General features: G+C 34.6%; 2 protein-coding genes across 3 annotated transcripts; one reads left to right on the plus strand and one right to left on the minus strand.

The window, feature by feature from the left end:
- Positions 1 to 8,180: 8,180 nt before the first annotated feature.
- On the plus strand, positions 8,181 to 9,350 carry LOC145118873 (actin-depolymerizing factor-like). The gene is made up of 3 exons (XM_079054532.1): positions 8,181 to 8,270; positions 8,586 to 8,848; positions 9,009 to 9,350. The coding sequence occupies exons 1-3, from the start codon at positions 8,268 to 8,270 to the stop codon at positions 9,157 to 9,159; spliced, it is 417 nt and encodes a 138-aa protein (XP_078910658.1). The 5' UTR covers positions 8,181 to 8,267; the 3' UTR covers positions 9,160 to 9,350.
- Positions 9,351 to 9,436: 86 nt separating this feature from the next.
- Positions 9,437 to 13,744, minus strand: LOC145118872 (Nucleic acid-binding, OB-fold-like protein). Of its 2 annotated transcripts, none has more exons than XM_079054531.1 (14): positions 13,381 to 13,744; positions 11,940 to 12,822; positions 11,758 to 11,812; positions 11,515 to 11,635; positions 11,310 to 11,408; positions 10,953 to 11,240; positions 10,769 to 10,876; positions 10,622 to 10,693; positions 10,454 to 10,540; positions 10,281 to 10,352; positions 10,080 to 10,169; positions 9,872 to 9,979; positions 9,703 to 9,771; positions 9,437 to 9,626 (listed from the first exon to the last, which is right to left on the minus strand). In XM_079054531.1, exons 1-14 carry the CDS (start codon positions 13,615 to 13,617, stop codon positions 9,552 to 9,554), a joined length of 2,364 nt encoding a protein of 787 aa, XP_078910657.1. In that variant the 5' UTR covers positions 13,618 to 13,744; the 3' UTR covers positions 9,437 to 9,551. The 2 variants fall into 2 exon arrangements, with proteins under 2 accessions (XP_078910657.1, XP_078910656.1); XM_079054530.1 differs by having other exon boundaries at positions 11,758 to 11,815.
- Positions 13,745 to 14,312: the final 568 nt, after the last annotated feature.

Genomic DNA, 14,312 nt, shown 5'->3' on the forward strand with positions numbered 1-14,312 from the left:
CCTCTCTTGACAAAAAAAAAGTAAAAACCTTTCTTCAAGCTAATAACGACCATGGGATCTCTCATTGTTGCATCTGATGGAACTCAAAGAAGCTTTGGGGGGGGGGGGGGGGGGAGGGGGGTCACGTATCAGTAGAGATTTGATGTGATGTAGTTTGAACCTATTTTGCCTTGAATCATCTCGCGAAATATTGGCTCGTAGAATTGAAGACAAAATGTGTTCAAACACAAATCTTGTCTACAGTCGAGCAAAAAGTTGTCTCCTGGCGTTTGGTTTATAAACATTGCCATTAAACTCATCTTCGTCTTCAATGGAAATAACTAAATTGTTGAGTGGTTGGATTTCTTCACCAAGATAAATCAAATTATCAAGGGATTTTGAGATGAATGAATCTACACACATATCGATTAACCATATAGGGTATCCCACATATCGGAACCTAGAGCTAATTTGACCATCAAATAGTCAAAATTAAAAGGTTAAATGCATGCATTTTACATTAGAACACGCATATACACCTATACAATTTACAAAAATAAGAACGTAGAGAAAGAAATTGTTACATTTGATTTCCAAAAGGGTATAATTGTCTAATTTGCATCACAACTCAATCCCCTTTCACTAAAAAAACAGCGAAGCGTTTACAAAACCCTTCCAAGCTCCACTTTTTCCACATAATGTAACGCCGTAAATTTTCAAACAGATTTTTCATTTTAAAACCGCATACTTTTCATAACAAATTGTATAAAATCTCGTTTATTCAAATTACAGAGCACAACTCCATTAATAATCTAGGATCCTCAAAATATAACTCTTTCTCTGGTGTGTACAATCAAGCCGGTGCCGTCCCGCGATCTCGAGAAAACCTGAAACACAAAACACATAACACGGTAAGCACAAAGCTTAGTGAGTTCCCCAAAATACCACATACAACACATACGCCACTCGAGGCTACAGTACGACCCCCCGGTCGATGTGTCTCAGCGGAACCCTCCAGTCCCGTAGCTCGTTAGACCCTCTGGTCCCGTAGCTCGTTAGACCCTCTGGTCCGGTCCGATCTGTATCATTGGACCCTTCGGTTCGGTCTATATCGTTGGACCCTCCGGTCCGGTCTATACAACACATAGCATACATATATCATAATGCACATAATCTCATACATACACATAGCACACAAGACCCTCCGGTCTACACATAGATACCACTCTAGGTAATGTATAGTGAGAAGACTCACCTCGGATGAAGAACAGCTCCTATAATCACTGCTGCTACGCACCGGACTCTAACTCTGTGCCAAACCCATAATAATCTCAATTAGGAGCTAAGTCCAACCTCTCACTTATTGGGTCTAAAGATAGACCACCTATCCGCCCATTAATGCCCTAAGTCCATTGGGCCCACCAAGGCCCAATAATAAATGGGCCCTCACACGGCCCAAATCCCTACCAAAAAGGCAAGTCCAAACCAAAGGCCCAAAGCACATACATACACTTCTCTAGTCCAAGACTCTATTACATGAGGTCCAAACTCCCGGCCCAACAAAATGCTTAGCCCAAAAACCCCCAGAAGGAGTTACGCGGGGCGTACCCCCCCCCCTGGTACGCTCAGCGTACCCAAACACTCAAGGAACTGATCGGGGACCTCAACCCAGTACGCGGGGCGTACTGGAATTACGCGGCGCGTACCATTGGGCTTGCTTAATCCATTTTCTGGGTCTTAACCCGTTAAGACCTTAGCTTAACTCTTGGATCTGGACTTCCTAACATCTCTTACTCCATAAAGTTAACAACTTTAAGCCTTTGCATGGCTGATAAGGCCACAACACATGAAAACTCTTGCTTTCTTAACCCAAAGTGCTCATAACTCATGCATGGGTAGATTCACACGATCAAGGCCTTATTTTTATGGTTCTCCACCACAAGAAACACTTAAAAGGACAGGTTATTAAGCTCTGGAGTGCATCAACTCATAAAGCCTCAAGCTTGGGACCAAAAACCCTAAAATTGGTCCAAGAAGCACACAACCATAACAACAAGGAAAGTTCTGAGCTTTTTACCTCCAAGTGAAGCTTCTCCCTCTGTAGAACTCAGATCCAAGCTTGCACTCTAACTTCTAGCCTTCACAAGAATCTCCTCTTCTTCTTTACTAACACACAAAGGCACTTTAGCTCCAAAAACACTCACACAAGCTTAGAACGAAGGTTGGCTCTCTTTTAGGGTTTCACTCACTCAAATGGTGGCTGAGGATAAGGCCATAACCTTCTTTATATAGGGCTCAAGTCTAAATTAGGGTTTTGCATCTGGGTCGGTTACGCCCAGCGTAACTTTAGTACGCCCAGCGTACTTCATGGAGTCCGCGTTTATTAAAAGCGAATGAGTACGCGCAGCGTACTCTTCAGTACGCCCATCGTACTCCTTTGCAACATTTCCATAAAGGGGCTTCTCTTGACAATTTGGAGAAGAGGAAGGGTTAAACAGATATACCCAAATTCTCGGATGTTACACATAAAGTTCTCACAAAATCAATATTGTGGCTTTTCCAACGACGGGTGTTTTCAGCATGCTCAAGTTTTGGAGGTACACAGGAGGCGGGCCTTTCAACTTTTCTAATTCTTTGGGAATTCCTTTTCCCACTGCTATAGATATTAAAGATTGAGAGAACTAAAGATGAAGATGCGCGTGTTTCATTAAAAAAAAAATATAAAACGACATGATTTCACGACACGTTTTTTATGGTAGCTGCCCTCCGTGTTTTTAATTTTTTTTTGTGACACTAATTTTAGGGCACCCAAAAATCTCCATCCTAAATCCTTCAAATTTTGGGAGAGCTGACATTATTTTTAGGCACACACTTTTGCGTATCATAAAACAGCGCGTGTCATTGTTTGCGTGCCATTAAAGGGTATTTTTCTAGTAGTGTTTGATTCCAATTTTGACGAGGATGAGTCGTTCTTTGATTTGGTGTTCACTTATCCAGGTGATGAAACGACAACGATTATGATGCGTCTCCTAATGCCAACCTCTTTGGTGGTGATTCTAAATTGAGTTTCAAATTTTCGTATACTAATGAGGTTTATTCCAAGATTAGGCGGAAGATTTTGCCTCACAATTGACCGAAATCTCCTCAAGCGTTGATTCCAGAGGTTCAGAACAACAAATTGAGATTAGACAAGGAAAATTTCGAAATCGAAGAAGTTAAGATCTGGTCATTGCTGAAAAAAGATAACAATTTGAGAGATGTGTATAAACGGGAGAGAGAAAGAAGAGGGGATGCGGTAGGAAAAACTCTACATATTACCTAGCTTCCAATTCAGTTGATAAATCCACGTGGATTTGATGAGGTGGAAGGAATAAGTAGGAAAAACCTCCACATCAGCTAGACAACGTTCTAAACATTTGGAATTTAACCGAATCCTCTAACAAAAAATATATCATCAAAGTTAAATGATCTTAGAGGGTGAAAAAAAGTTAAGTGACCAACTAAGGACAAGTGTAAAACTTTGTAGGGTTTTTATGCTAATAACCCTTCTTTTTATTACTAAAAAATAACTCACACATCCTCTAATGTACTCCTAATAATGTTTACTAATTATGTGTATGCTAAAGCGGCATCCGGTATTGCTATGAATGATGAGTATACTAAAGTGGCATCCGGTATTGCTATGAATGATGAGTGCAAGCTAAAGTTCTTGGAATTGAAAAAGAGAAACTATTGACTCATAGTTTTCAAGATCGAAGGCAAAACACAAGAAGTTGTTGTGGAGAAACTAGGTCGGCCAAGTGAAAATTATAATGATCTTTAGAACAGCTTGCCTAGTAATGAATGTCGATCCGCGCCACAGATGACTGCTAGAAAGCCTTCTAACATATCAAACCTCCGCTCTGATACCATGATAATTGAGCCATATGATTATTGAGAGAGAAAAGTTACAAGTGTTCTATATGAAAAGTATGAAAGCTAAGAACAAGAAAGAGGAGAATAAATACTAGCTAAGATACCAAACCCTAATGGGCTAAAGGCTAAAGGGCCCATAAACAAGTGGGCTAACTACACATAGGCTAACAGGTTAAATATAATTGAGAGGGAGATAGGAGATGAAAGATGAAAACGATAATAGGTCTTGACTTACTTGTACTTCAGTACTAGACGATGTACTCATCTAGCAGCGTATAGATGACAACCACGGACTATTCTAGGCAGTCCAGTGGAACGCTAGCAGACTCACAACCTGTAGGTGTTTTTGAACTATGCGTTCACCAAATGTACTCTAAAACCTATTTTCATGTATTGTGGGTGGATTCCCTAAAATAATATTGTCAATAAAGAAAATGATCCTTAAGAATGAATATAAAAGAAAACCTTCTGACAAGTATCACGGAGGAATCCTTGAACTAGTATTGTCAGCATAGATGATCCTTAGGATAGACCCTTAAGAATAAATAAGATAATGGGGATGGGAAATTGGGTTAATTGTTTAATAATTAAACATATTAACTATATTATTGTGGGTTGAAACCCTATGTACTCACCATGTTTCCCAACCTGACCCACTCAGTTTATTATATTAAAGGTAGCGATTTAAAAGATACATTTTGTTGAGAGATTCTAGGAGTATTAGGCCACTAATTTAATTATTATAAGGCCTATAATATTTCATTATGCTTATGTTTATATATTAACGATGACATCCTAAGGTTTTAATAAAACACATTTCTTCGAAAACAATTCGTAATATAATTACCACGTTATGGGACAAATTCCGTATAAATAATATTTTCAAAAGAATACTCTGAATTAAATAGGAATAATTAAATTGGTCTTTTTATAAAAGTGAAAATGGGGATGTCACAACCTAAGTGAGCCTATCTTCTCAAATAATAGTAACAAACACAACACAATCTCAAGATCTTCAACCGAATCATAATTACTTCCAAAATTACAATCTTAACATCCCATACTTGATATTATAACTTAATCTAGTTGTATTGAAGGAAATGTATGGTTGATAGTTTGAGATAATTTCGTCAATAAGCCTTCTCAAAGGACTAAAAGTGGTAAAGATTAAAGAGTCTTGAACACGTATAGAAGTACAATAAGGATGCAATGGAGTATAAGTGTGGAGTCATGCATTGGTTTAATAGGCATAATCCAAGATCAACTTATGCATAAACATGAATAACCCTAAACCGATTAAATAACACTTAACTGGAGAATATGATATCCCATTGATGTAAAGATGACGATTTCACATTACAAATCTTTCACTTTCCGTAATGGTGTGACTGATCGATTATGATTGTAACATCCTTAAATCCATCCATTCTAACTTCCAGAGGGCCTTGTTACTCCAAAACATCCTAAAAATTGATGCTTTATATACATACATGTCCAATACATGTCTTGATCTCATAAAAGGCCAAAATGATGAAGAAAAGGAACCACACTCACATGAATGACATCAAAACTCAGCCAAACCTCAGATCCATGAAACACAACCTTCAAGGGACCATAAGGACCCATAAAGTTGCTAACTTTATGGAATCCTCCCATCCAAACTTCCACAATATGATGAAAAAGGAACAAATAGCCTAGATATGGAAGCTAACATCATAAAGTTTGGATCTTGAATACTTATAATGGTCCAGAAATGTCTCAAAATCAAACTCGAAGCTTGCCAAGAGGTTTTCTACACCACAAGGGTCTTCTTATTCCTTCCAAGGACACCAAAACTCCAAGAATAAGCTCACATGCCATGTCGTGACTAGCCTTTGGATACGCGTTCTCAAGCTTGACTTGTCACGTCGTGACCTCCTTATGGGCATATCATGACTCATAGTTTTTCCCGAAAATCATGCATCTGACTCCTTAATGCACTACACTGATCCATTATGGAAAATGGGTGTTACAATGATAGATGAATCACATACATGATAATGGTGTTTTAGAAAGAATTTAAAATGTGAAAGGAGTGAACGTTAACCTCTCCATTGAAACGCACACCCTCTTTACGTGTATGTTTTATTTACCAATTACACCTTATGGGAAAGTTTTAGAACCACACACAAAAGTAGTCCCTCGAGTTATAGACATATGTTATATGCAACATATTATACATACTTAAGTCTAGGTACCTGAAATGTCATTATGACAAGTGTTATGATACATAATTATACAACTGTACTCATCATATAATAAACATAACAAGGATAATCTGAATGCCATGCTAATGAATTATTTTGCAACATTGTAAACTCGACAGTGAAGTAAATTGTGTTGTTGAATATGAGTTTCATATTGGTGTGGACATGTATTATCATATTTATGTGCGCACTCACACCCAATATATATTTTGTTCTCGTCCTAGAGAAGTATGTGTGAGAGAAACAACATATTAAGGTTTTCTCTATCATTTTTTCGACTCTTCATCTAGTTCAATTCTGTAAAAGTTGATCATCTTGTTAGTTGTTAAAGTTCTTAATCCACCATTTTGTCTTTTAAAACTTGTTGTTCTTTAAGTTTCAATCTGTAATTTTTAAAAATGCACACCCTACAAAAAGCGGACTAACAAGATAATTCTATTTTATTTTGGTAAATACATATTGAAAAATTAATGTCCAAAGAGCTATACATAAGTTAAATGTGGTCATGTTACCACATCAGAATACCATCACCAATAAAAAAATCTAAAACTTCTTATGTGATATGTCTACTATAAACTGTAATTATGTTAATATACAAATAAATAATCGGAAATCGAAAACTTCCCTAAAGTAAATATATTACAATATCACATGGCAGAGAAAGTAAGGTGTTGTTTGTTTTTTGTCTGCAGATCTTCTTGACCTCTTCTGTCTGCGCCGCGCAGACATTAGCCTTTGCAGACTGTTTGTTTTTTTGAAGACTGCAGACCTAAAAATGTTTGCCCGCCCTCTTCTTGGCGCAGATGTGGACCAGAGTCTTCTAACATCTTCAGACATCTTCTAGCCTAAAAAACACATATGTCTTTATTTTTTTAGTTTTTTTTAATTTATTTTTATTCCAACTTTATTAATGATAAACAATTTGAAAAAAAAAAAAGATAAAATACTTAGAAAAAATGTTCGACGACACAAACATGATATTTTTGACAAATGTATAAATAAAGATTTATTATAATAATGACCGTTGAAGTTGTTTATATAAATATGAACAAAATAATAATAATATATTGTTATATTTTTTGTGCCAAATTTTATAAAACATTATTTAATATAATATCGTCAATTTCTTGAGAAAATATTTATGGTACGTTTTTAAATTTAATTGAAAAAATCGAAGTTTATTTCCATTCATTTATGTATCAAATTCTGTGATTCCCAATTACAATGTTTAGATATAACTTTGCGACCAAAATTGTTGGTTTTTATCAAATATATATATTAATTCGTACCATTTTTATTTTCACTTTTTATACAATAATACATAAAAGTTGATCTAGATTTGTTAATTATTTATAAGAAAATCATAAAAATATTAAAAAATCACTTTGAAGTTTAAAAAAAACCAGTTTATTTAGATATTAGTTTATTTTAGTAGCCTGCAGATGTTAAAAATACAAACAGTCTTCTTTTTTCAGACTGCAGACGTTTGGTCTACCTCTTTTACTACAGAGCTCTACAGATATGGTCCGCAGACTGCAGACATTTTGCTTTAGAAAAAAACAAACAACACCTAACTTGTATTCTATGCTTAATTAGAAAAATATCTATATATATCGACTACGTACCCATAAAAAATCGATCCAAGACCATCATGAAAACATATATTTATGAACATAAAGAAGACTAAAGACTCCAAGATCAAACCATGCATGTTGATCAACATCAACTTAAATTCTTCCTATCATATCCAAATATCTTATTTTTATGGCTAAACAAAAAAGACTAATATTTTATATTTCTCTATATATGAAACTGTATAAAAGATGTATAATTCAACGTTAGAAAATCAAATTTTGAAAAACTCATATTTCCAAGGTTCATGGAAGCAACAAAAAACCCAATTTATGTTCACTGGTTATGAGAATTGTTCGGTGTTATTTTTTCACAAATCAAACACAAACCTTTGATTTGATCCTCAAAATAAGGATCTAAAAGACCAATTTGTGTATTTAAATACCATACTTGTCACTCGTACTTCATTGCCCTCCAATCCTATCATCTTTTCACCCTTAAATAAATTATATTCCAAAGATCAAATATCTTTACCGGTTCTCCTTCGTGGAAATCATGGTATCTCTCTCTCTCTCTCTCTCTCTCTCTCTCTCTCTCTCTCTCTCTCTCTCTCTCTCACACACACACACACACACACACACACATACACACACACATACAAACAATATTTTATGTCTTTTCATACGTAATACATAGATCAGACTAAATGATGTATCAGAAAAATGAACTACTCTGTTTTTTCTATTAAATTGTAGCAAATTATGTTATTAGATGGGATACAAGTAGCACTTTAGGGTTGTTCTGAATAAATAACACAAACATACATTTTAAAATACAACAATCTTATTAGTGATGTTCATTGAATATGTATAGGCTAACGCAGCATCTGGAATGGCTGTGAATGATGAGTGCAAGCTAAAGTTTTTGGAATTGAAAAAGAGAAACTATCGATTCATAGTTTTCAAGATCGAAGACAAATCACATCAAGTTGTTGTGGAGAAATTAGGCCAACCAAATGAAAGTTATAATGATCTTTTGAACAACTTGCCTAGCAATGAATGTCGCTATGCTGTCTTCGACTTAGATTTTGTCACCAAAGAGAATTGCCAAAAAAGCAAAATTTTCTTTTTTGCTTGGTAAGTACACACCCCTCATTTTTAACTTCCACTAACATATACTAACATTTTGTATCACCTTCTTTGCTCAATGTGAGATTCATACCTATGGAACTTGGGACCCATGAGCTTACATTTTACGGATAAGACTTATAAAATCAAAATGTTTGTGATTAATCAGGTCTCCAGATTCATCAAGGGTGAGAAGTAAGATGATATATGCAAGCTCTAAGGATAGGTTTAAAAGAGAGCTAGATGGGATCCAATTCGAGCTCCAAGCAACAGACGTTGGTGAGATGAGTTTAGACATCATCAAATCAAGAACCTATTAAATTTAAAAAGATAAAATCTTGGAAAATTAATAATACATTGGAGGGCAATTCATCCATTATAATGATTCCATAAACATGCACTAGGGGTTTGTTGAGGTTCGATTCATAATCTTATGTTTCCTAAGAGACTCTAATTCAAAAATGTGTATCATTGATCTTTTGAATATAAATAATTATTTGTTTTACATTCATTTTTAGGTTTCATTGCATAATGCATATCATTTCAATTTCTATCATCTTATTATGCATGTTCTTTTAATGCTCATACATGCCATAATTAACACCAATAAGAACAAATACTACACTTGACCTTAATAAACGATATCAACACATTCAATGGCTTCAATTCAACATAAAATAAATCATAAAACAAAACTATACAAAAAAACCCATCATTCAACTCTACTCGCACATATTAGAATCGCAGATTTCATCTCTTCTTTTCCCATCGATGTCTCAACAATCACCTGCTCATAAACATAAATAAATAAATACAATTTATTTACTAGCGTATCGTTAAGTTGTAAATATCATTTTTATCACCTCTTGTACTTTGTTTCCAGCTCTTGCAAGCAATTTATACTCGTTTTCAAGCACAGACGCCATATAAACCTGCCCACAAATAATACAATTCATAAAACAATCGAGAAACCTCGACATATTTTATATAAAAAAAAAAAAATTAAAAATTTTAATATTGCAAGAGGAATACCTGAAAAGTTGGGGCCAAACCGGGGCCCACAAAAAACCGGCCTTTTTTCACATTCTCAATGCCTTTGTATTGCTGCAGTTCTTTTACAAGCGATTCAACTTCGGGCCACTGTATAATTTTTTTTTTGTACATTACACAAAAATAAGCCGATTTTTTACCAATAATTAATCAAGAAAATGTTTTTTAATATAATGTCAAAAAAAACAACCTCTTCATCGGATTGGGCTGCTTCTAATTGTCCATCCAAGTTTGCTTGATCACCAACAACAGCCTCCAAAGCCTCGATCAATGGATCTGGCTGCCACAAGACAAGGATAAAATTGTAATTTTTATCCATTTTTTATGGATAAAATTAAAAATATCTGTACATAGATAATTAAATATATATGAAACTTGGAAGATAAATTACCGTAATGTCCTTCAACGATAAGAATATACGTTCGAGTGAAAAATCTAACTGATGAACCTTTGCTTCAATGACCTAAAAATAAGAGATTATAATTATCGAGAAAAGTATAAAAAAAATTATAAAATAATCCAATTAATATTTAACATGTTTATATTATATAACACGAATCACACCTGTCCAATTTTAAAATAGGAAATCGGGTCCAAAGTATCATCCCATGACACTTCAGTCTGGTGAATCAATGCAGGTACTCCATCCACCTACAAGGGCAATTACGTCTTTTAATCATGGGCAAAAAATATTTTACTTTCGATAAGATAAAAACAAAATTATAATAATACCTCAACGAAAATCCCATAGTAAGTAATCTTTTTTATGCAACACTTTACAATGTCTCCAACGCTAAGCTTAGCCTACAAGAGTAGAAAATATTAAAATAATAATAATAATAATGAAAAATCATATTTTAAATAAGATAAAAATCTCACCATGAGACTTCGCTTTCTTTCAACCGATTCATCTTTCTCTTTCGGTTTTGCAGAAAATATTAGCTTGTTCGATCCTCTATCAGCCAAGACCACGTTGACTTTGACTTTCTGCAAAAGTCAAACATCTTCAAATCGTTTCTAAACATTAAAAGCAATGTTTGTTAAGAAGATGAACAATTCAAACCTGACCAACAAACGAAGACAAGTATTTGAGTTTTTCTTGGTCATAAATTGCAAGAAGGTCCTCAAGTTTCATATCAGGTGATATTTCACCCTCCATCTTTTTAGGATCTATGGTTGATATTGGTAATGCGTTGTTTGTCGCATCATATCCTCCAATAACACCCAGATTTTTCCTGAACATTGCAGGATCCAATCCTTTCTTCCTCAACCATGATTCAAAAGCTAAATACTTCCACTTAGTCGCAAGATTTCGGTAAGGCAAAAACCCTATTAGAGATCCGAAAGATGCCTGTACAACAAGGGTAAAAAGGTAAAATCACCATGAGGGTAAATTGGGAAGAAAAACTTTGACGCTTACAACAAAACCCCGAGTGCTAGAGTTTATGAGTTCCACTTCTTCTCTTCCTTCTGTCTTGATCAAATTTTCAGCTCTTTTCCAATCGTTATCTTCACGCTCCTATTATATAAAATCAGTCAATATCAATAACTATCGTTTATCATTCTACTTATCTATAATTTTATCACCAATGTGGTGAATATAGAAGAAAATCGGTGAATAATACCTTTAAGAATGGTGTTGTAGGCAAGTTTTCAGTCTCGAGAGTGTTATCATATGGTATTGGATTCGTGGGACCCGTAACTACTCTCTCGATCTTTGATGTATCTTTTACAGATTGATCTAATCTATAACACATCAACCATAAGAAACCATAGATTTGAAAGAAGAAACATTAATTTTTAATTTCGGGATGTGTGATTCGAGTTACTATATAATAAACAAATTAAAAAGAAACACAGTTTTTTACCTTTTAGGTGGTCCTCTCAATGCAGTATCCAGAGACATTTGCATGCTCGAAGTAGCTGCTATATCAATGGTGAAACACAAGAACATAAAACAGTATGTAAAATTCATCTGTAAAACTTTCATAAGCGCAAAAAACTCATAAATCCTCACAAACAAGTCACATGTTTGATACGGTTGTTTTACCTGTTACATCATCACTCTCCTGATCAATCTTATTCTGCACATTTTCCATCTCAAAAGCTAAATCGACATTTGCTAAACTGTTCTTGATGTCATCAATTTCAGAATTTGATTCATTCTGATCCTTAATTTGATCCACTGTGATTTCAGGCTTCTGTAGGAGTGTAACATCCGTTTGGATTACACTTAAATCAACACTTGTTGAACTGTTCTTGATGTCATCAACTTCAGAATTTACCTCGTTCTGATCCTTAATTTGATCCACTGTGATTTCAGGCTTCTGTGAGAGTGTAACATCCGTTTGGATGACACTTAAACTCTCTGTATCATCTTCCATAGCTTCTGTTTCTTCTTTTTGCAGAAAGGGTTCAGGTTTCCTCACCATTGTCAAATCAGTCAACCTTTCTTTCTCCTGTTCTTTACTCATCTTAAATGAGAAATTTGGTCTCTGTAACATTGATGTCGAATCATCATCTTTAAAAGTAATTGGTTTTCTTAATTCAACATTTGGGACACTTTCTGTAGGATTACTCACAACTTTTTCTAACATTTGGTTTGGTTTCTTTACTTTGGGTACTACAGATACAGGCTTATCATTTGATTCAAATTTGACTCCTTTCTTGGGTACGGGTCGGGTCAAATTTAGTCCATCGAGTGAATTCTTGGGAGCAGATACGGGTCGGGTCAAGTTTAGTCCATCGGGTGGATCCTTGGGCACGGGTCGGGTTAACTTTGGCCCATCAAGTGAATCGTTGGGCTTTCTTCGAATATCAGATACATCAAATGGGACCTCCTCTATGTCATTAAAGGCTTTAAGACCTTTCTTATTGTATAATTTCTCAATATCCAAGAAAGATAATTCTGGGTGTGATTTTCTAGCGATTATCTGAAAAAAAAAATGGAAATACACATAAAAAGATCAAAATGTGAAAGGGAGCTTAGCAGTGTAATTACTGCTTCATATTTTTTGTAAAACAAAAAGATATGACAGCATCAAATTATCAAATTCAGATTAATTGAAGAAATATAAATCACTTCAAGATTCAGTTTATAACATGAAATGACTAGGGTTCTACTTGACTTAATTCAATTTTTAGGATCCAACAAAAATAATGTTCAAAAAGCTCATCATATAGAATAATAATCTCTCGGTATTCAACATGCTATTTTCCATTAAAAAAAAAAAATCCGAACTAGTCGTATCAGTTCTAAACTTTGAACAAAAACCAAATCAATTTCCCTTTGGAATTCTACTTCTGCCTTCAAAATTCAACTAAAATGTGAAAAGCTAGTTATTTTTAGAATCGAATTGTGTTCTTTTTACCACAGAATCGGTATCTTTTCAACAAGTTATCTGTTTAGTTTTATGAGTAAGATACATAGCAACTTCAAACAACACTACTTGCACAAACAACTGTAGAGAAGAATGGGGAGAGAAATGGACCTTGGCAAGGGTAAGTTTAGGGTCTTCACCGATCATTTTCCCAAACTTAAGCTCCATTTGGTCCCAACTGTCGAATTTATCTTCATCCTTAGCAGCACAAAGTGCAAATCTTCTATGTCGTTTGTGATGAAAAGGAAGATTTCTGTAAATTCTGGGATTTTTATAACAAGGGATCAGAAATCTAAATTTCGAAGCATCGGTGGTAGTGGTTGTGGTGGTGAGAGAGAGACTCTCCATTTTTCAAGAAAACGGAAACAAACTCATCAGCTGTAGCCGATAAGCTCTTGAACTTGATTCTGTATGTGAGTGTGAGAGAGAAAGAAGGAGAGGGGAGGGGTCTATCCGTTTGTGTCTTATGGGTGTTTCTTGGTTATTTTAGTAGTGGTGACGCGCAAAGTAAAGTTTGAGAAACGTGAAGGGGCTACATTGAGAATAATCATAAGTTTATGTCCTTGTCTGTAAATATAGTGGAATGTAAATAGGGGAGATCAAAATAAAATCGTGATAAATTAGCTTTTGGATAAGGGAAATTGCTAACTATATTTTTGGTATTTTCCATATAGGTAAATTTCTTTTTTTTTCTTTTTTTGGTATATATTTAGCCTAAGTAAATTGTTTTAGTTGTTCATAAGCAAGGTTTTAAATAACGTGAAACGTGTCTTGACGGCAAAGTCAAAATTAAGTCATGACAAGCCTTGACGAGCCATAACGTTTTTCAAGACGTGACTATTTTATATACATTAAAATAGATAAATTATATAATTATTGAAATTTATTTAATATTTAATATAAAAAAATTAACAAACACTCAATTATTTTAGGTCCGATAAAAAATAAAAAAATAAAAACTCTCTCACCTTGAAGGAACTCGCATCATAATGCGATAATGCGCACCTTGACACATTAGTTGGGTGTCACGCTTAACAAATTCG

This window comes from Lactuca virosa, chromosome 6 (assembly GCF_052849685.1).
Source record: "Lactuca virosa cultivar CGN04683 chromosome 6, Lactuca_virosa_CGN04683_v6, whole genome shotgun sequence".
Classification (NCBI taxonomy): domain Eukaryota; kingdom Viridiplantae; phylum Streptophyta; class Magnoliopsida; order Asterales; family Asteraceae; genus Lactuca; species Lactuca virosa.